The 20,211-nt window shown below is 45.7% G+C and overlaps 1 protein-coding gene across 2 annotated transcripts in view; it reads right to left on the reverse strand.

Annotated features, from left to right (window-relative positions):
• Window positions 1–2,302: 2,302 nt before the first annotated feature.
• Window positions 2,303–20,211, reverse strand: part of TRAM (translocating chain-associated membrane protein 1) — a 42,282-nt gene continuing 24,373 nt past the window's right edge. The window contains exons 9-12 of one of the 2 annotated variants that reach the window (XR_011893974.1): window positions 19,170–19,319; window positions 14,067–14,239; window positions 7,930–7,981; window positions 4,608–4,697 (exon numbers count right to left, since the gene is read on the reverse strand). Coding sequence is in view for 1 of the 2 variants with exons in the window: in XM_055070625.2 (XP_054926600.1) it covers window positions 4,585–4,697; window positions 14,067–14,239; window positions 19,170–19,319 (436 nt within the window). In the remaining variant the exon portion in view is untranslated. Of the gene's footprint in view, window positions 4,698–7,929; window positions 7,982–14,066; window positions 14,240–19,169; window positions 19,320–20,211 lie in introns of both variants that reach the window. The other variant, XM_055070625.2, reaches the window with a different exon arrangement.

The raw sequence follows: 20,211 nt of genomic DNA on the forward strand, positions 1-20,211 counted from the left end.
ATGCGTGAACTAAGTGCATCGCACCTTCTTCTCCTAAACCCCTATGCCTATTAGAGATCCTTCTTATAAGTCTTATGGCCTCCTCGGTCTTCTTGGTAATACGCTGAATGGTTCTAATGTTCGAACCGTTTGCTTCAAGTACAAAACCTTGCAACTTGTAATTATCCACCCATTTCACAGCCCATAGCGGGCATGAACTACGGGTTGGATGGGCAACAATGACGACTCCTGGAATGATGTTCAAACTATACTTGTGTGAAACATATTCGTGCAGCACAGCATGCAAAACAACTATTGCTAGGTACAAGGAATAGTGCCCTGGCAGCTACAAAGTGTCTCTTGCATGTAGGAAATTCACAAGGCTATACATACACACATATATATATATATATATATATATATATATATATATATATATATATATATATATATATATATCCAGAACATGATGCCAATGGTGAGAAGTCAGCTTGGGCGATTCCAATCAAAAAAAGAACACAATAGGGAAGCTCCCGAGGTCCTCTCACTTAGTTGTCGCTTATCGATGTTCTAATTTATTCGTTTATGACTGCGACGTTAATTTTGGGTTCTAGTACTGACCTCAATTTTGCCTGTTCTGTTCTCTCTCACTTACCTCCCAATACGCAGCTTCCTCTTCGCAACCTGTTTTTGGCTCTTCCAAGCAGCTTGTGCTTGGCCAACATCTTTAAGCAGCTTGGCTAGCATTTCCGGCATACCATTAAAGCTTGTATCTCTCTCTTGTTGTTTTCCTGGACAGTTGGGAATCCTCCTTAACAAGTCTGCCAATTCTCACAGCATCACTGCCCTTGGAGCTGTTCTAAACACCTTTTTAATGTGACCAACATTCCTAGGATATTTCACGCACTTTCCGCTATGTACCTATGTCTGAATCTAGCCATTTTCTTCTCGCGCCAACTTGAGTCACTCGGTATGTGCCATTACTCAATGAACCTCTTTCACGCCAACTTAGGTAGCTGGGTATGTGCTGCTGTTTATATTAATCGTAACATAAAGCATCTCACCAATTACACACCCATGATAAGATAGATTGCTGATCTCATCACCATCACCAGTAATCTTTCCTTTATTGCGACAAAGCCTCTATGAACACTCGAGGCTTGTTCACACTGTTGCTGCCGCTGTGCCAAGCCAGGTGCGACGCTGCACGCGCAATTCGACCATCAAGCATTGGAGCTCACACAATTCGGTGTAGGTGTGAGGGTGAACGACGTGGAGGTGAGCCGTTAAGCTGATGCCTCGATGTACACCCAGTGTCGGAGGTCACATGATTTGCAGAGTTTTGGAGTTGCAGAACAGGGACATGGTAAAGGCGAGTGGCAGACGGCACATTTACTTTAGGAGGAGCCCGTGCACTCCCCATCATACCAGCTTTGAGACTATGGTCACTGAGCAAGCTCAGTTTGTGCGTGTCCTTGGATGTGCGACACCAAGCTTGTTTGCACAGTTGGTGAACGTTTACTAAAACTTGCACTCCCCATAAAACTACGAGCCTTTCTTCAAGTAATATTTTCTAAACCTTGTATTGCTGTCAGCGCTCTGAGCTTCGGGAAACACTACATTTTTCCCTTTAACATAACCAAAAGTAATCTAAATCTAGTGGAATACAGTGAAACCTCGTTACTTCAAACACCACATTAATGAACTTTTTAGTTTAACTTTTCAGAAACCCCCGCTGACTTCTTATGATTTCAATGTAAAGTATTTCAGGACTATGAACTTGAGAATACCAAAGTTTTCCTAATAATGCTCATTATTCAGTTTCCGTGTCGTGTTAATGCCTCAGTACTATGAACTAATATTCCAAAATCTGGGGATTCTTAGATTACCTTGTGTCCTTCATGGCAGCCCAAAAAGAAGAAAAAAGAATATAAGGGAGGGGGGGAGGGGGCTTAGTACAAGCTTCCTGGACAAGTTCCATGTAACTGTTTCAGAGCCCACCTCCTGAAACTTTCTGTTCCGTGGGAAAGTGGGAAAAGGGGGGAGGTGTCAGAAAATTTAGGGGAGGGTTCAAACCCACAAATACCTCCACCTGGCTGCGCCAATAATGATGAGTGAAAAGCTTACATTCTTTCTGGGTTTTCAAACAGCCATCAATGCCAAAGCAGTACCTGTACCAACGTTAGCAGTACCTGTGACCACCAAAGACTTCAGGAAAATGAACTTTACACATGGTGCCTTCTGGAAACAACTACGACTTTTGTGTCTCAAATGACTCGTAGCATGTGAGCAGAAGGCAAGACAAAAGAGCCAGAAACACTTCTGAAAAAAAAAGAAGGCATTTTATTACAAAGCAAAGGTTGTTTTGTAAATCTCACTCAGACGAGCACGTGGGTGGTATGTATGCTTCGAGCAGACAGGTTTACAAGGTGAATGGGTGGCGCAGCGTACTCCCCATTTCATACTTAGCAGGCAATGCTGCTGAAGCTATGCATGCAGTGCATGTGAATGAAATCTCACTCTGCACAGTTTTATGGTGCAGTTGTTATTGGTCTGCTGACCCTTCCTATGGAATAATTACTTGATATATTAGAATTAGAATTTGTCAACATGAGGTTACATCAAACCGCATATTATTTGTGCATGTTCGTGCTTCCAGTATGCAACATACTATGTTTTGGGCGTTCATGTCATCAGTGCGCTGTGGCCGCCCGTCGTGTAAACGTATCGCTCCACTCATCTGGTGGTAAATAGGTTCACATTTGTGAAAGCCTTCCACATAATACTTAGGCCTATTTTTCGACACAACATACACCTACATATTTGGAGCACTACTTTTAGGTAGGTCAAACATATAAGCCTCTCTAGCATTCATAACACTGCCTGCTACATATGAAATGGAGTACAGTAGATCACCAGGCTTTGCAAGAGGAGAAAAAAATGGAGTAGGAAAGGAAGGAGAGAAAGAATACAGTCAATAGAAAGAAAGAAAATAAGAAAATTGTAAACGGTATTTAACAGAAATGACACAGTGGTCCTGTTGGTGGTGGTGATATATTGCACAAGAAATTAGTGAACTAAGCGCTTCAGTCAATGCAGCAAATGGTCCTCTCAAAATGAAAAAAGAAAGGAAGGAACGGTAAAAAAGAAAAAAGAACAGAAGAACTGAACAGACAGAAGTAAACGGGCAGTCCCTTCAATTTGCAGATACCATGGAACCTTCCTTGTTCAAGCACAGTTCAAGGGCGACCACTGCATGTGAGCAGAAAGGCACGTCTGCTGGAAGTGTGTTCGAGTGAATAAGGAACTGAGTACGTCCTCTTCGTTGAGTCATTCACCAGGGAGGCAAAGTGCAGAAGCGTCAAACACACTCAAAGCCAGTACTGAGCACACCAAACAACAAAATTGCAAAGCAGAAGGCAACATATGAAAGCACCGCAAAAACCTTAATCATGTGCTTCTTCGCTGCCACCTCTTTCAGTTCAACGACAAGAAGTACTCTTCCAGTTCAGTTGTTCAAGAGCTTATTTAAAGACAATAATGGTAGAAATACGAGGTACTTTGGTGCAACCACTTTCCTTTGTCTGCCTTTGTTCACTTTGCGATGTGTGCGACAGTTGTCTGTCACTGCGGGTTTTTGTGCTAAGATGCAAGTAGTGCAATATCTTGCTTGTACGCAGTATTTTTTTGCCAAATTTTGTAAGGCACTGCAATGCAAAGTGGTCGAAGGCAGTAACCCTTGTTCAAGATACTCCCTCACTATATTCCTCACAAATGTGCTTGGCTTGATGGCTTCCAGAGGTGCTGTACTACATCAGACCCACATACCCTTTCTATGTTGACCACCAATTACATATAATCATTCCACATAGCAAGCAGATGAGCAGGCGTTACACCAGGGCAAGCATCAGACACTAAAGTAAGAATGTGTCAAGAACAGTCAAGCTCGAAACCAGCCTCACTGTTCACCACTCTCAAAACACCTGCCTTGCCTATGCTCACGCAGAACACATATGCGGGTGATTAATTTGCAAGAGCTTCGCCTGCTCTGTTTGTGGCTTCATTTCCTTTGCAGCTTACGACTATGCCCCAACTTCCATATTGGCTGGCTTCTATATAACCAGACATTGGGAAGAGTTACTTTAAGGACAGAGAAAGAATTACTAGTCCAGCTCCTGCCACCATTGTCCAGCCCTTTTAAATTTGAGAGTACAGTATTGCTGCAATTAAGAGGCATTCATATAATTTCAAACCCAGATTTATAATGTGGATGCTACAAGCCAGAAAGCCTGAGCACTTTCTAGCTACAACTTGTGTTTCATGATCACACAGTGGTACACTTCACTGGGAATTTCCCACACAGAGGCAGAATACGTGTCCCTTGCTTTTGAAATGGATTGAATGCACAAACAGCAAGTCTTCATGGTACCATGAAAGTGCTGAACAGCCGAAAGGGACAGCTTTTGCAGTAAGTTCTAAAGGTCCAATTGAGGAGACATTCCGATGTGAGAAGGCAGGATGAAATGAAAGAACAAAAGATAAAAGAGCTTTAGAGTGATGGACAGAGAGAGAGAGAAAAAAGAACATTAATTAAGGGGGCAGAGATTAGCTCCTCTTGGCTTTCGGACTGGCAAGGTGGCGAGAACGAAGCTCCTTCTTAGCGTTCTGGTCCACCTCGGGAAGCTCGTTAACGTCCTCATCTGCAGCTCGCTTGGTGGCTGCAAAATAATGCAAGCACGAATGAGACTGGCATAAAAGACTCCCACCAAATTACTGATCTTTTTTCCTCAGCTATGAAACACATGTCACATCGCAATGTGTCTGATCTGCGTAATATATACTCAGTGAAGAAAACGAGCATACCACTCTGACGATATGCTGAGCTGCCACGCAAGTACAGGAAGGCTTGTTACATGCACGTCAGACAGGCAAATGGAGTGTCACTTTGAGCAAGTCCACTTCCCCGTTAGCGCCACTTGCAGGCTGCCACACACAAAGGTTCAGTGACACTCGCTGCAGAATGCTATTGCTGGCAAGAGCGTTAGTTTAACTTACTTCGCCGCATTGAAGTGTGTAGCCTCGATAGCAGTGCTTCAAAAACTAAAAAATTTCAATGCATTGTCAGGGCTAATTCTGAAACCAATCCACCCCCCGCCCCTAATTTCAAATGTCATGTGTATTTGTGCCAACATGCCATGAACACTGTCGAAACTTAACCACTTTCAGGACTTCACTTCAAAATGCACAGTGTGTCACTTGGGCATTGAGTGCAATGCCTGTCGTGTTGTGGCTCATGATGATTGTTCATGTTGTTATTTAGCAAATATTACCTAAGGTAACAAGTATGTAACATGCCGGCTGATTTACCCATTGACACTCCCATCAATTAAAAATTACACTTTCTTTTCCCATGAAGCAGCACGCTGCCAGAGTGACACTCACTCAGAAGTCACTAAATGTGCCCACCTGACTGGGACGTTAGGCAGCTGGAGGCACTTTGCAAGTACAAATATTGTGGCATTGACAGTCATGCCCTGAGCAAAAGTCACCTCTCAAACACATACAGACCAACAGCCACCTTTTCTGGGTGCAAGATTCTTCTCCACACGCCTTTCTAAACGAGCTGTGTGAAGAGAAAACTGCTACATTGTAAACATTACAGTATGCCAAGTGTTCCAAGCTAATGCTGAGGGTCAGCTCAGTGCCTTTCCTCGCTGGTGTCTTCCTCGTGCTCTTGGATGTCATTTACCTCCTGGTGTTAACAGTGCAAAACGTAGACGGGGACACGAGACAAGAAGCTGACACCACGAGTGCTGACTTTCAACGTTTCAACACGTTTCCACAACACAACAAAACGTTATTGAAAGTCAGAGTTCGTGGTTTCGTCTTCTCGTCTCGTGTCCCCATCTACCTATTGCGCTGTTAACACCAGGATAGAAAACCAACAAGCACAAGCTGCTATTCTAGCGAAAGCAATTTACCTCGTGTCATTAGCCACCTCAACTCTTACAGCCCAGGCATCCTAGCTAGCAATGAAACTTCCTTATTCTTCAAGTGTGCAGCATGTCCACCATGCACCGCTTGCAAATGTCACAACAGGCTTCACGATTCTGGGCTTCCCCGCATCCAATACACTCAAGCCTTGCACACAAGATAGTGGTCTCTTGAGTGCTAGTTGCATGTTGAAAATAATACTGGCCTTCCATACCACACCAGAACCTCAAGAATTTTTTCAAACAGGGCTGACTCAGAATTAACCAAACACCGTTGGAAGCAAAACTACAGTGCACTTCACGAGTTCGCACAAGGCCACTGCATTGAACACACTTGCAAGTACTGCCTCAAAGAAGTCACCACAGAAAATGGGACGTATGCAGTGACAAGCGTGGGCATGCAGTCCACAGATCGGGCTGATCCAGTTTAACAGCACCTGTCATGTGCAGTAAACACTATCACATTGGACATAGTCAGCACTAGCAATGTTCACTAGCACTCATCTTCTGTGATGCCAAACGATGAACGATCAGTTGTACACTTTAAATGTCCCCCCTCCTGCACCCACCCTCAGAAAGAGTTGTTTTCAAGCAATGACTGTTAAATATTCAAGGACTTCCAAGCACTTTAAATTGTTACCTTGAAGTACATCTACATATACCTACGCAGACTGTACAGGCGCTTATGCCAAAATATATGTTGCCCTATTAAGATGTGAACTACCTGTCCTATAAAAGTGATGATGAAAAAGTTTCCAAATGGTTCAGCTTCAACAATGAACATCAGCAAGAATACTCATTAAGACATTGAACCACTCCTTCAAAGTTAACGGCCTTATTGACAGCCAGGTATTCCAAAGCAAGACATAGGTTGAAAGCTCTGGATTAAATATGACCACCTGTGGTTCACTGACGTCCACTAAAATTTTGTTTACAACTGCATGCTTATCTGAGCAGAATGAACACAAAGGGAGAAAAAAACAGACAGGGCAAGCAGGCCTGCTGCACAAAGTCCGTGCAGGAATGATTATGCCACACAAAGAAGGTGGCCCAGGAGCTTCAGAGGTCAGAGGACACAGTACCGATATCGTCTGCCAAAAGATACAAGCATGTCAGCTTTGAACTGGTGAATAAATGGCATTCTATGACGTTCATATTACCTCTTTCCTTCTTTTAGTTCTTGCATAGGTGGCCAATATTCATATGGCACTGAAGCCACAATGCATTGAGAAGTATGATGCAAAATTCACTAAATCGCAACGACTGCCTATGAGAACCATACAAAAAAAGGGGACGTCACATTTCCACAGCCTTCTCGCTCCCCTCTATGTCTGGGTTGATGAGGTTTCGTTGAGTAGTCAGTTACTCAATGTTGTAATGAGCCACAAACTAGAAGCGCATCACACTGTAACAAACACTGTCAGAAAAGTCACTGGTGCTTCCCAGAGACTTCAAAAATGCGCTTGAATATGTTACCCGATATTTGCATTGTGTTTCTTTTTTAGTATTTATTGTTACCACTCCCCTCTGTAATGCCCTATGGACCGTGAAGGTATTCAAATAAATAAATAAACATATCAAACTAATTGACCTTCTGGCTTTATTTTTGCATATAGCTAGGTGCTGAAGAGCACAAAGTGCAGTAGTCGTGCAAAGCCTGAACACAAAGTTGCTAGCGGAGGAGCTAATAAGTTTAATAATGACGCCAGTCATCCCACAACCAGATGCATTCATCCACAATAACCAGAGCCACATGCATCGCAGTCTATGGTACAAGTGTGCCCAGTAGGCTGCCACTGCAAGCCTGCCCCGTGAAACTGGCCATCCGGTCAGAGTTAGTAGCAGCAGAGCAGACGATGAATTAGGGTGCACTAGTACAAAGAAAAGTGCCAGACACGAGAGAGAGACGAGACGAGACCAGAGTTTTGCTGTGCAGACGAAAAACCATGTAGCTTACCTCCGTAACATCAACTGCGTTTCGAGAATTCTAGACAATTTGGACAATTGTTCTGTAACGAAACCAAAGAAAGATATTGCAATTGACATGTAACAGTAGCAGCCAATTTGCCCAAACCTGCTGTGTAAGTTGAGCAGCAGCATTAGACATACTGACAGTTGGGATGGTTGCAGTAAAAGAAAACATACTTATTGCACTGCCTAGTTCAGACGTTGTGTTTATGCATTTGAGCCAAAAATGTGCCAATGACTATTACGGGCTCGATGTGCATACTCATGCAATCTATACAATTCTAAAAGAAAGATGAAATAAAGAAATGAAAACCTGCATTGTTCCTTCCCTCGCACAGAGATTGTGGCAAGCGAATGTGCAAAAGCAAAAGTTGCCGGAACTGTCTGTGCATATGCAAACACCACTAAAATGTGACCTAGTTAGGCAAAGAAGAAACAAAGCATGCATGCATTCACACACTAAACATAAACTTGCCCTTGCCTTACTGCATAACCTGCACGTGCCTCAGTCGTTCATAATCTTTCCACATGCCTTGTCTTGATTCGCACTGCTGGTTGCAAGCAACAAGCCCAGCCTCAACAGCAGCAAGTATTGCTTATCATTCCATGCTTCCATAAAGAAAAGACAGCCTCAACCACTGCTACAGTAAAATCTTAATTCAACCTTCGTTAACTCTGACAAATTTGACTTACACTGTAGTCCTGGCAAGAATGTGCATTATTTAATGGCATCAAAGTGTAGTTAATTTGGACATATTTGGCCGCACACTAACCAATTTGGGTTACAAGGCTCTTAAGCGCCAAGTGCTGCAAGGAAGCAAAGCGACCACCAGTGTCCAAACAAATCGAAGCTACATGGCATTATAATCGTCAGCAGGAATCGACCGGCAATGGCAGGGACATTTCTCGGCTTTTATATTGGTCCTCATGCCATCACATGGGGCTTTCTGAAAAGCTACTCTCTTGATACACGGGCTACGATAAGTTACTGACGTCACACATGAAATCGAACCCAAGGTCTGCTACGTCTTTTGACCCACTGTCCTGTGATGTCGGCCTCATTTCGTGGCTCAAGGTTTACTACCTTTCCTCTGCTGCAGATATATGGCACCTCTGCCACTGGGGGGGGGGACTGTGTTACATGACACTTATGAAGACTGGATGAAGACGACGACATGCTTCGTGTGTATGTGGACTAGCTTCCATGTTGACCAGTGTTTGTGATACTCATTAATATACCGCGTACATAGTTTCTATTTCCACGTAACAATTGCTGCTGAGCACAAGCTGGTTACTTATCCTGCGACAACACCGCATTGGCCGGGTGCATCTTTAACTGCAGTGTCACCATCCCTGATCACATCGACGGCAAGCATTGATTTATCTGTAACGATTGCAGCGCGTCTTTTTTTTTTCTTCCTTTTTTTTTGTCTTTTGTGATTCAGTGCAAGGTAAGTGCATCAAACCTGCTGGATACACTACTACAGACAATCTGTTGTCAACCAGGTCACTGGAAAAAAAAATATTTGGGAAGTACGTGCTGAAAAGTCTGACAAGTCGGATGAAGATAGCTATTGCACTGTTACCATGCTGCAAAGGAAGATCTAAGGCAGTGTCCACTGTGAGTGCTTATCACTCCCTAGATAAAAAGAATGTCGCCTTCTGCACCGACTTTTCACAAAATAGAAATGAACATCACAGATTTCTTCAGTGAATAAAGGCACGGTGATTTGCTTATTATTTGCTTGACTTGACCCACACCAATTTGTATTTCCATATTGTGGCCTATTACTATACACAGGGAAGCGCATTCCTCAAATAATTTTTGTAAAGGATGCAATTAATTAATTAAATTAAAGAAATGCCTTAGCATCATTTGAATTTTAGGAGATTGAAGTGAAATGTGCTACTGAGCAAAAAAAAAACAACGATGGGGAGGACGCGCACATGACACAAGTGCGATCTTCACATAAATGGCTAGACATGGCCTACAAAAAAGGAAATATAGAAAACACTATGCGGCATCTTAATATTATGAATGTTCTTGCATTTCTGAAGCATCAGCTGGCGCTACATCATGGAACACCTTCGCTGGGTGGTAAGAGACTGTGGTAGCTCCTTCGCATCGAACAAGTTCGCATGCGCTGTGGTCTCTTTCGCCATCTAGCACACAACTACAGATAGGTGAACCACTCGCGGAGCAGTGGGCCCTTCAAGCAGGTCAACCGTATGCACATGGATATTGGGGTGTCATATGTCAAGTGGTTGCACACTAACTGGAACTGCTTTGTAGCTGATACCATTTTCACTATAAACAATGTCAAACCTTTCTCACTTGTCCACAGGCGTGCACCGTTTCTATCCTTTCATTCTCCTCTCAAGCTGTCGGAGAACCATGCCATGGACACTCCAGAAATGATCGCATGCTGCAGGCTCGAAACCCGGCAATGCTTATAAAAGTCCGTACCCGGAACCAGCCAATACGAGGCAGTGAAGGTACATTGAGACCTTGCTACCAACCAAAAGACTTGGTCTGCAAACAGTTCACTCCGCTAGTCTAGCTACAAGGCTATTCCCTAAATTTCATAGACGTTACCAGGTTGTGCAGTGCCTAGGCCTGGTCACGGACTGCCTAGAAAGCCTAAAAGAGCCTGGAGAGACGGAAAATCATCAAGTCTTTCTAGGCACGTCTCCAACCTCCAACACTACGTCTTTTGCACTAGATTTTTACGACATCGTCAGATGTAGGTGGATGCACTGTTAGCCTTTCTGGCATCGAATGAACCACCTTGAAACTCATGTGGGGAAACATCAATATTTGTGCAAACTTGCTGCTCTACCATTCATGCCATTTCCAGTCACTGCCAACCATCCTCCCTCTCCCTTCTGATTTGGAAAGATGTTAGTGTAAAGTGGATACCAGGGTCATGAAAAGCAGAAGAGGATGAAGAGAATGGCTCCAGTCTTTGCATGGGACGATGCAGCCTGGTAATTAAACACTCCATTACTTGTTCATGGCTTCCTCGATGCTCGCAATCACAGCAGTGCATTGCTAGATGCGAATATGCATTTTTTTTTCACCTTCTCGTCACAGACACTTACTGACACAAGGCTCGGTCGGCCCAACACAAACATGACGATATCCCCTTCAGCCACCATGTACACTTTTATGTATGCCACTCGCTTTTGCCTTTTCTGTTGTGGAGACAAGAGAAGAACTAAACGACAGGTAAATTGAAACCCTCGTACACTGTGCATGACCCGATTTCCCTTCAGCGTGCAGACTATTGCTGCATGCAACCACTTGTATGAAAATATTCGACACGACACACCCCACAGTAAATTGAGACTCAATTACTTCAATTCTCACTAGACTATATGCAAAGCACCACCCTAACACCTTGACTTTCTCTCAGCAGAGTCCACATTGCCTCGGCATAGAACTAATGTGGACACATTTATCAACAGCACTGGGCAATTTTTATTTTAATGCTCTGATTACCTGTCCACGATTTCCTCTACTCATCAACTACACTGCACCCACTAGACTGACATTCACCAGACCCTATCATAAGTTGAATACAGTAGAACCTCGTTTACACGTTTTGGAAAAAAAACACGAGAAAATATGTACTAACCAGGAAAACATATGGTCTGAAGTAACTAAAAAAATTTGACAGACTCAACTATTGTTGACATCTATGGAATGCGAAGCATCGCGTTGATCGTTGCGACACAAGACGGCGACACACGTTGAGCTGGTGGTGCTCCAACGGCTCAAGACGCATTTTGTCCTTTTCTTACGGCGTGGTGTTTTAAGAGGGTGACGGGAAATCGAAACAGAATCCAGCTGGTGGGCGACATCGAATGCCGCCGAAGCACAATGTGATGCCCACATCATGCCGCCTGCAGCGGCGAACGGTGGTGCATTTGGATTATCGCCGACTAAAAGCATGCAGTACGCTACCAATGGCCCTACACACTGTAAAACAGATATGTGAAGATGCTTATCGCAATAGCTTTGGTGGCGATAGCTGTGAATGCGGTGTGCGACGACCTGGGCAGAGATTTGCTGTTACTGGAATGAGAAACTGTGCGCATCGTCATTTTCACAAGAGACAGGCGGCTATATACTGTTCTCGATTGCGCATGCCTCGTGTCTTTTCTTGTTCGCATGGGATATAGCGCCCGGGCAGTGTGCAACAGAGAATGGCGGCATGTTTCGGTTATCGCCTATGCTTGTGCTACGCTTCTTATGGCACCTCACACTGTGAAACAGACAGGCGAAGATGCTTATCGCAATAGGATAGGCAATAATATCTGTGAATGCCATGTACGACAACCACAGAGCAGATTTGTTGGTACCGAAATGAGAAACTGAGTGCGCGCTGGCGTTTTCGCATGAGACGGGCAGGTGAGTATTGCGGTGAAGCTGCCATGGTGGGCAACCTTAAACTGCTCTTGATTGCATGCGCCCTGCGCATTTTCTTGTTCACATGGAATATAGCAGTCAGGAAATGTATCATACGATCACAGTTTGGCGACGTACTGAACGTTGCCAGGATTGTGTGAACCAGTAAAAATTGAGCGTAACCCTATTGGGTCATTTTTTGTGTTCTCGATTGCGAACGCTGGCGCCGGAAAAATGTACATAGCTAGAACGTATCAATGAGGTTCTAATGTAGATATGGTACAGTTACAATGAGTATATATATAGCAAAAATTATGCTTACATCGAACAAAAATAGCAGCGACTCCCGATATATCGAACGTCAAGCGGTGGAATAGTGCCCTCTGAAGTTGGCTTTCCCTCGCGGTGGCGGGGAAACCCGGCGGCACGGCTCCATCAAACCACTCTCCCTACCGTCACCATGCTGCGTCGAGCGGGCTGTCGACACCCCCCTGCAAAAAGTTATCCTGGCCCGCCCGCAGCACTTGCTCAGACAGCCAATCAGAGGCTCTTGTGCCCTTGTCGTGCAACACGGCGAAAGTGCGAGCTGTCTCGCTGATTTTCTGGTTCATTGTGTTACTGCCTTGTGGACCTTCTCCCGCAGTGTTGTCGTGATGAAGCGGCAGAATTTGCCTTTCGCCGTGAAGCCAGAAATCGTAAATCAGGTCGAACGTGGTGAGAAGTCGGATGTCCCTGCAGCGTGCAAGATTCCGAGGAGCACTCTCAGTATGATCTTGATGAATAAGGGGAAGATTAGGGCTAAACCGGAGAAACTTGCGACCTGGTGCCTGTGGCGCCCGACGCGTACGCATGGCCATGTACAAGTGGGTCATCCGAAAGTGCTTCAGACGTGCTGGCTTCGCGTGGTCAATGATTACTGAAAATTCTGATGAATGCGACGAAGCCGTTGCCGGTGTTGCTAAAGTTTGGAGCGAGCTGTCAGAATTTCTGGAAGCTGTTGACGAATCGAAAGTCGAAGGGTTTGTGAGTGCAGATGATGCATGGTGTCGCGACCATGGGAGAGCCAGAAAGGGAAGACTACATTGCCGACATCGTACCGAGCACAAGTGAAAGTAGGCACAATGAGGAAAGCAACGACGGTCCTTTGCCCACATCCTCCGAGGTGATTGGTGCACTCGCACTAGTCCGGTGCTTCTCCGCGAATGCAGAAGGTTGCGGCCTCAGCTGCTCCAACACCTTAGACAATGTGGAGAAGTGCGTGTGTCACAGGCAGCGAAATTGCCCAAGCAGAAGGAAATACAGGAGTATTTCATGGAAAACTAAGCTAGTTTCATCAATAAGGTGATTTTATAAATGATATGTGCTTTTATGACACCCAATTCTTTAGCAGGCTTATATCGAATTACGCTCTATATTGAACTGATAGGTGTTTTTTTGCACGTTCGACTGTATATTGTTAACCACTGGTTTTGCATCGCACTTTGTTTCTGTCTTCGCAATCTTTGTATCCACACTCCCCACGATAGCCCTTTCGGGCTGCAGTGTGTTGAAATAAGCAAATACTACGTTGCTATAATTTGTCACTGAAGGGTATACATGTAAGCACTTTTTGCATTAACAACAGTTTGAAGTCTAGCACTTTATCTCCGTGTCAAGTTTGCACTAGTACTCGCAACCATGAGACAATGCAGTCAACAATGAAGGCAAGAGCTCACATTCATCCTTCTTGGCAGCCTTGCGGTCCTTGCGGCCGACGGCCTTCTTCTTGGCAGCTGGGCCTGAGGTCTGCTGGGCCTCGGCACGTTCCCTCCGCAGTTGCAGGTGGAAGTTCACAAAGTTCCACATCATCCATGCCTGAAGAAGGCACACGGCCACCGTGCAGTTCACCCTGAAACAATGCATACGATAGTGACATTGGGGTTTCGACCGTGTTTCATAAGCACATCACATTGATAGGAGCACAATTTACAGAGGACAGGCACTTGCTGCCTCTACCGAGCAAAAGCGTTCGCTAAAATTGTACCGCAAAAATATGTTTCCAAATATCTTGTGCTTCTGTTTATTTTTTCTTTCTTGGTTTATTTAGCTGTTTTGTAGCGCTCACTTCATGCCAGAAATATGCACGCATCGCTTTTACAGTGAAATCCCAATAATTCGAAGTCTATTAATTCAAACTGCTCTGTTGGTTGAGGCAAAGTCCTCTACACAGTAAAACCTCGTTAATTCGGAACTCGATTAATTCGAAATCCCAGATAATTAGAAGGTTTTCGGCGGTCCCGTATTTTCCTATGTAAATTTCACCAGATAATTCGAACCAGCGGCCTAAGCCAACCCGGTTAATTGGAAGATTTGGGGTGCTATGTGGCAATTCCCAATGCCCATTTCACTGCAAACCCAACGAAATGACAACCATGCGGAGCGGCGAGGCGACGCCACATAGCAATTGTGATTATTTATAGATGAAGCGCCCGACCCATAGTACTGCTAGCACAAAAATCAGTCCACAGTGCGCCCCACGCACCACCGAAACGTGTGCCTGCAGAGGAGAAGACGTGCTTCACTGCAACGCATCGGGCATACTACCGGTTGTTGTCACGTGCTGTCGTCCCTCACTCTGCCCGCTCTTCACAGTCGCAGCGGTCGCAGCGTCAGCGCATGTTCCGTTCCACTGCCACTGGCGGCCATTTGCCCATTCTCTCCGCGCCTGCGGTGACGTGTGTGCGTGCAATGCCGGTCTGCGCCGTTTCTTTGTATGTTGTGGTTAGGGGTGTTGCAGCTAGCGTGGTGTTCTTTTTTCTGAACTGTGCAGAAGTGCCAGTGAGCGAAGATGCCAACGTATAAGACTTTAACACTGCAGCAGAAGTTCTGCTTGATCCAAGAAGAACACGTGTTCCAAGACAGAGTTGACTGAAAGGCACAGCGTGCCCCTTTCGACATTGTCCACAATATTGAAGAACAAGTTGAACGTACTGGAGGCCTATAGCAAGACATATTCTTCGAAGCGGTCACGAGTACAGGCTCCCACGTACCAAGATGTGGAATCAGATTTACTTCGCTGGCTGCAGAAAGCAAACGCAGCCCACCTTCCCGTCAATGGAACGATACTGTGGGAGAAGGCCAACGACTTAGCTCTACAACTTGGGCATGAAGATTTCAAGCGTAGCAATGGATGGTTCAGCCGTTTTAAGAGCGTGATAATTTGACCTTCGTAGCCGTCTGTGGCGAGAGCATCAGCGCAAACGAGGGCATCATCGACGACTGGGAGAAACACATGTTGGCTCCATTGCTTAGCGAGTGCGGTGCAGACGATGAGTACAACCTTGATGAGGACGCCCTTTTTTACAAGATGCTGCCCACAAAAACGTTTGCAGCAAAGGACATCGCGGTCAAGGGTCGAAAGCAGGGCAAGGAAAGAATTATCGTTCTGTTCGGTGCGAACATGTGCGGTACACACAAGCTGCCGCTACTCGCAGTTGGAAAGAGTGGGAAGCCTCGCTGCTTTAAAAATGCACGGCTGCCACCAAGGGACAAGCTTATCTACCGGCACAACAAGAAAGCCTGGGTCACAGGTGCAATATTTGAAGATTACGTTTGGCAGCTTGACCGCAAATTCGCGGCCACAGGCAGGAATATACTCTTCGTTGTTGATAATTGCCCGGCACATGGTGACATCCCACACCTGAAAGCTATCAGGATGGTATTTCTTCCTCCGAACACCACGTCAATCTCGCAGCCAATGGAGCAAGGAGTCATTCACCACACGGGGAAGATTTACCGCCACCACCTGCTCAAGCGCACGCTCCTTTGCTACAACGGCAAGGAACCCACTTTGATCATGCAGTGTTTTGAACACGCTGGCTTCCGCAAAGGAAGGCACCGTCGATGCTGATGCTGACTATTCATGTGCACTTGATGAAGAAGGAGCCAGGAATTGCGACCACATCAATGCACTCTGTGCAGAGAATAGCGAATCCAGTGCAGTCGGCTTCGCCGAGTATCTGCACTTTGAAAATGATCAACAAACGTGCTACTCAGACTTGCAGAGTGAAGCAACCGTTATGCGACTATGTGCGATGACAGCGACAACGACGACGCTAACGCGCCCTCCCGAGCACCCGCTCTCGGTGAAGTTATCGGATCGCTGAACGTTATCCACAGTTTTGTTGAGTGCCATGGTGGAAATTCTCAAATGCTGCACGTAGTTGGCCAACTAGAAAACATGACCCTTGCAGCCTCGAACTACAGAATACAGAAAATCACCATCTCTGAGTAATCCAAAGATCGCCGAATAAGGGTAGCGCATTCCTGCAGCGAAATTTTTTGCCTGGGTTGCATTTTTTTGTGTTTTCGGATAATTCAAAAACCCGCTTAATTCCAAGATTTTTTTCGGTCCCGATGACTTCGAATTAACAAGGTTTTACTGTATTTAAATAGAGAGAAACTCCCGTGAACTGAAATTCCAAAAACGGCATAACAATATTTCGAACAAAGTTTCCCAATCCCAAGGACTGTTTTTTGGACAAACCCAAGCCAAAGGCGAAGGTCTGATGCACCGTCAGCTACCGTAATGCCACATTATACAAAAATGACGAGGAAAGACAGCTAATGATCCGAGACCAAACCCTCTTTTCCCATCAGGCTTAAAAGGAAGGAGCCCCCCTAGCATGCGCTTGATCATGATGCCGCACATTTGATCCCGCAATTTCCAACTAGGCATGTGGGAGGACAGCACATCAAGCCACCAGCGTTCTTGGCTCAACTTCGCACCCACAGCAAACTGCAAGCAAGGTGCAATCTTATCGCACTTGGGACTTTATACAGGACCTAGGCTCCTTTGGGCACATGTCATAGCGTGCCAATGAAAGAAAGATGAGACTTTTTCAACGTGGGCCCGGTGACGGTTTTGGTATTGTGCGCTGTACTGCACAACTGATGGGGCATTATATATAAAGGGGCTCTTCTCAGTTCGAACTCTTTTTTATTCAAATAAATTTTCAATCCCCCTTGGGCATACTTCTCTCCATCTCTTCTGTTCATTGATTACAGTGAAACCTCGTTGAACCGTAGTTAGCCATAGCTCGGAAAAAGTACGTACTAAACAGTAGTACTGCTTAACTGAAATAGCATGAGATCGCCCACTTACCTGTCAAAAACGGAACTCTGAGAGAGTGCGATGAAAGGGGAAAAAATATGCAGTATTTATTCACTTCGCGCGGCAAAAGTGTTATTTTCGTTTGATGCCGTGGCGGCCTAGCAGCAACGACAGCGGCCTCAAACTTTTACTGAAGCTGTGAGCCAGCTTTTCAGCCAGCTCCTTCTTCTCGGCAAACACTCGCATGGCAGATTCCTTGTTGGCGTTGCATGTTCTCCATGCACGCCGGCGGTAGCGCTGCAAAGTTCGCGGGGCGCCTTTTTCAGTGCGGGGTGCTGTTATCCTCTTGATGACTCCATTCATGAGGCTGACGTAACGCACAGCTTCTGCCACTGTCGGGTCTGAATTGCCCATGCTGTTGCTTTCCGGGTAGTCCTCATCACTGTCACTAGTTGACACTTCAGCAAACAACAGCGTCAACGATGGCGAAAAGACGAACCTCGTAGCCGACATCATTTGGCGGTTGCAAATGCCACACACCGTAGTCCACAGTAGATCCCTGTCACATGCCAGCGCTGACTTCATTGTGTCACATTCTATATCACGAACGATGTCTAATTTTTCTTCTTTGCTGAGCACCCGGCGCCTTTTTTATTCAAGCTTCGGCATGACGCGAATCCTTGTAAGCATAATGCCACAACCGCCACAACGCTCTCTGGCATGGCGCCAAAGTGATGTTGATGTGGCTTCATGCACTAATGCGCAGGGCGCTTAGAGGTCGTTTTTATCTCTGAGGCTTGTTCTGCCGAGGCCAGGCAGCTTGATGAAGACGCACCGCTGTGTTTGCGCGCCGAAAAGTGGAAACACTGTGTGTTAATCTAGCTGGTACGGTTTATGCAGATACAAAACACATTATGTTCAATGGCCGTTGAGTCAGGGATCTGACTTTACTACTTTTAAAACAAAACTACTGTTTAAGCGGGTACGGTTTAACGAGGTTTTACTCTAACATGTTCCACTGCCAGGTGCAGCTTGTTATTCTACATCATTTTATTATTACCACATTTATTGAATTATAAGACAGTCACGATTATAGAGCGAGGGTGCAGTTGGGGGATCCGAGAAAAAGAACATACCATACTGACCCATGCAAGGGTCGAACTTACTTCTTTCGTAATTTTTGACGAGGTGCAGCCCTTACATGCAACCGGGCCGCTTGGTCCAATTTTCTGCCTACGAGTTCTGCAAACATGCACGCTTTCCCACACAATGCCTTCTTCGATTTGTTTGTAGTGGTGAGCTCCTCTTTCTGCACTGCTTCATCCACCAACATAAGAACTTGTTGTATGTGCATGCTGTTCACTTGCCGTGCTCCTTGGCATAAGTGACAACCTTGGGCATAAATGCAGTGTTGTATGCCATCAAATGCTTGCTCTCTATTGCGGACTCCCGGCATGTGAGCGTTCACTGTAACATGCGGTTGGCTGTGTGTATGACCTGCTAAAGTGACACTCTAACGTTTGCCTAACTCAACATGTGCGGTTTTTTACATTATTCTCGTGCTTGCACACAAAAGCAAGAGCTTTGAGTAGATCCAATGAAGGTCAGTAAAACTGAGAAATTAATGCGCTAACACCATGAACGCACCATGGGGAGAGTCAAGTTGGAACACCCAAAACATTGGTTCATTGCAAAAAGGGGGGGAGGGGGGGGACATTGTGATCACCTGATGAGCTTGGTGTTGAAGTTGCCCGTAACCAGGCCAATGGGCAGGGCAGCATTCTCTTGCTGGGCCAGGCCGTACCAGAAAGTGAGCACAGACAGCGTGATGGACGCCAGCCGCACCAGCACGAACAGCACATTCCACACTGCGTACCTGTAACAACGCACATGGGCACATGCACGGTTGAGGACAGCAACAACAAGTGGTTTCATAGGGTCAAACAACCCAACGCAATAAGAACTCGAAGTGTGGCAGACAACTATTTGTAAAAGCATGCTGCCTGCATCGGAATGTAGCCACCATGGTAGGGGATCAAACCCACAACCTTGCACTCAGGAACAATGCCACTGCCACCGTGACATCCCTACAGACCTCTTCTTTTTCCATCAAGGACAATCTACGGATAAGTCTTCAAAGAGGGTAGCAAAGTTAGCATCATCACACACTATCTGCTGCATATTGATTAACGATGATTTTACATCCTAAAGCAACACTAGTGGGAGGAGCCATAGCTGGGACAGCTGCATTAACCCTTTCGCTGTCACGGACGTACCGGTACGTCATCGCGCTTCCCCCCCCACGGTGTCACTGACGTACCAGTACGTTCTCTATCGTGTGTTCAAAATTTTGCGCCTGAGCGCAAAGCTGGTGCTCCTGAATTGGCCACGCCATCTGTTGACTCTTTCTACAAGTTCGTATATTCTCCCCGACCTGTGTTAAACCATGTATTGAAGAGTACGGTGCGACTGCCACTCCCCACTTTCTCTTTGCTGAGTGGCGCGGTGGCTCCGCGTTCGCTGAATCATGCGTTGCGCGCGTGTTGTTATGGGTTCAAGGGTTGTTCTGCCATCTCTGCTGGTTTGAAGGTTTTTATTTTTCTTCTGTTGGTGTGTCTGCTACGCCGCATCAAGTTCAGGCGCACGTGCTGTTGCCTCTCTGAAAAGAGTGACTCGATTGCTGCTTTCGCTCTCTCGCCGAACCCTCGCTTCCGACTTGCCGCAGTAAACGTAAAGCCCTTCGAACTTTGTTTAGCCTTTTTCCATCT

Source organism: Dermacentor andersoni, chromosome 4, assembly GCF_023375885.2.
Source record: "Dermacentor andersoni chromosome 4, qqDerAnde1_hic_scaffold, whole genome shotgun sequence".
Classification (NCBI taxonomy): domain Eukaryota; kingdom Metazoa; phylum Arthropoda; class Arachnida; order Ixodida; family Ixodidae; genus Dermacentor; species Dermacentor andersoni.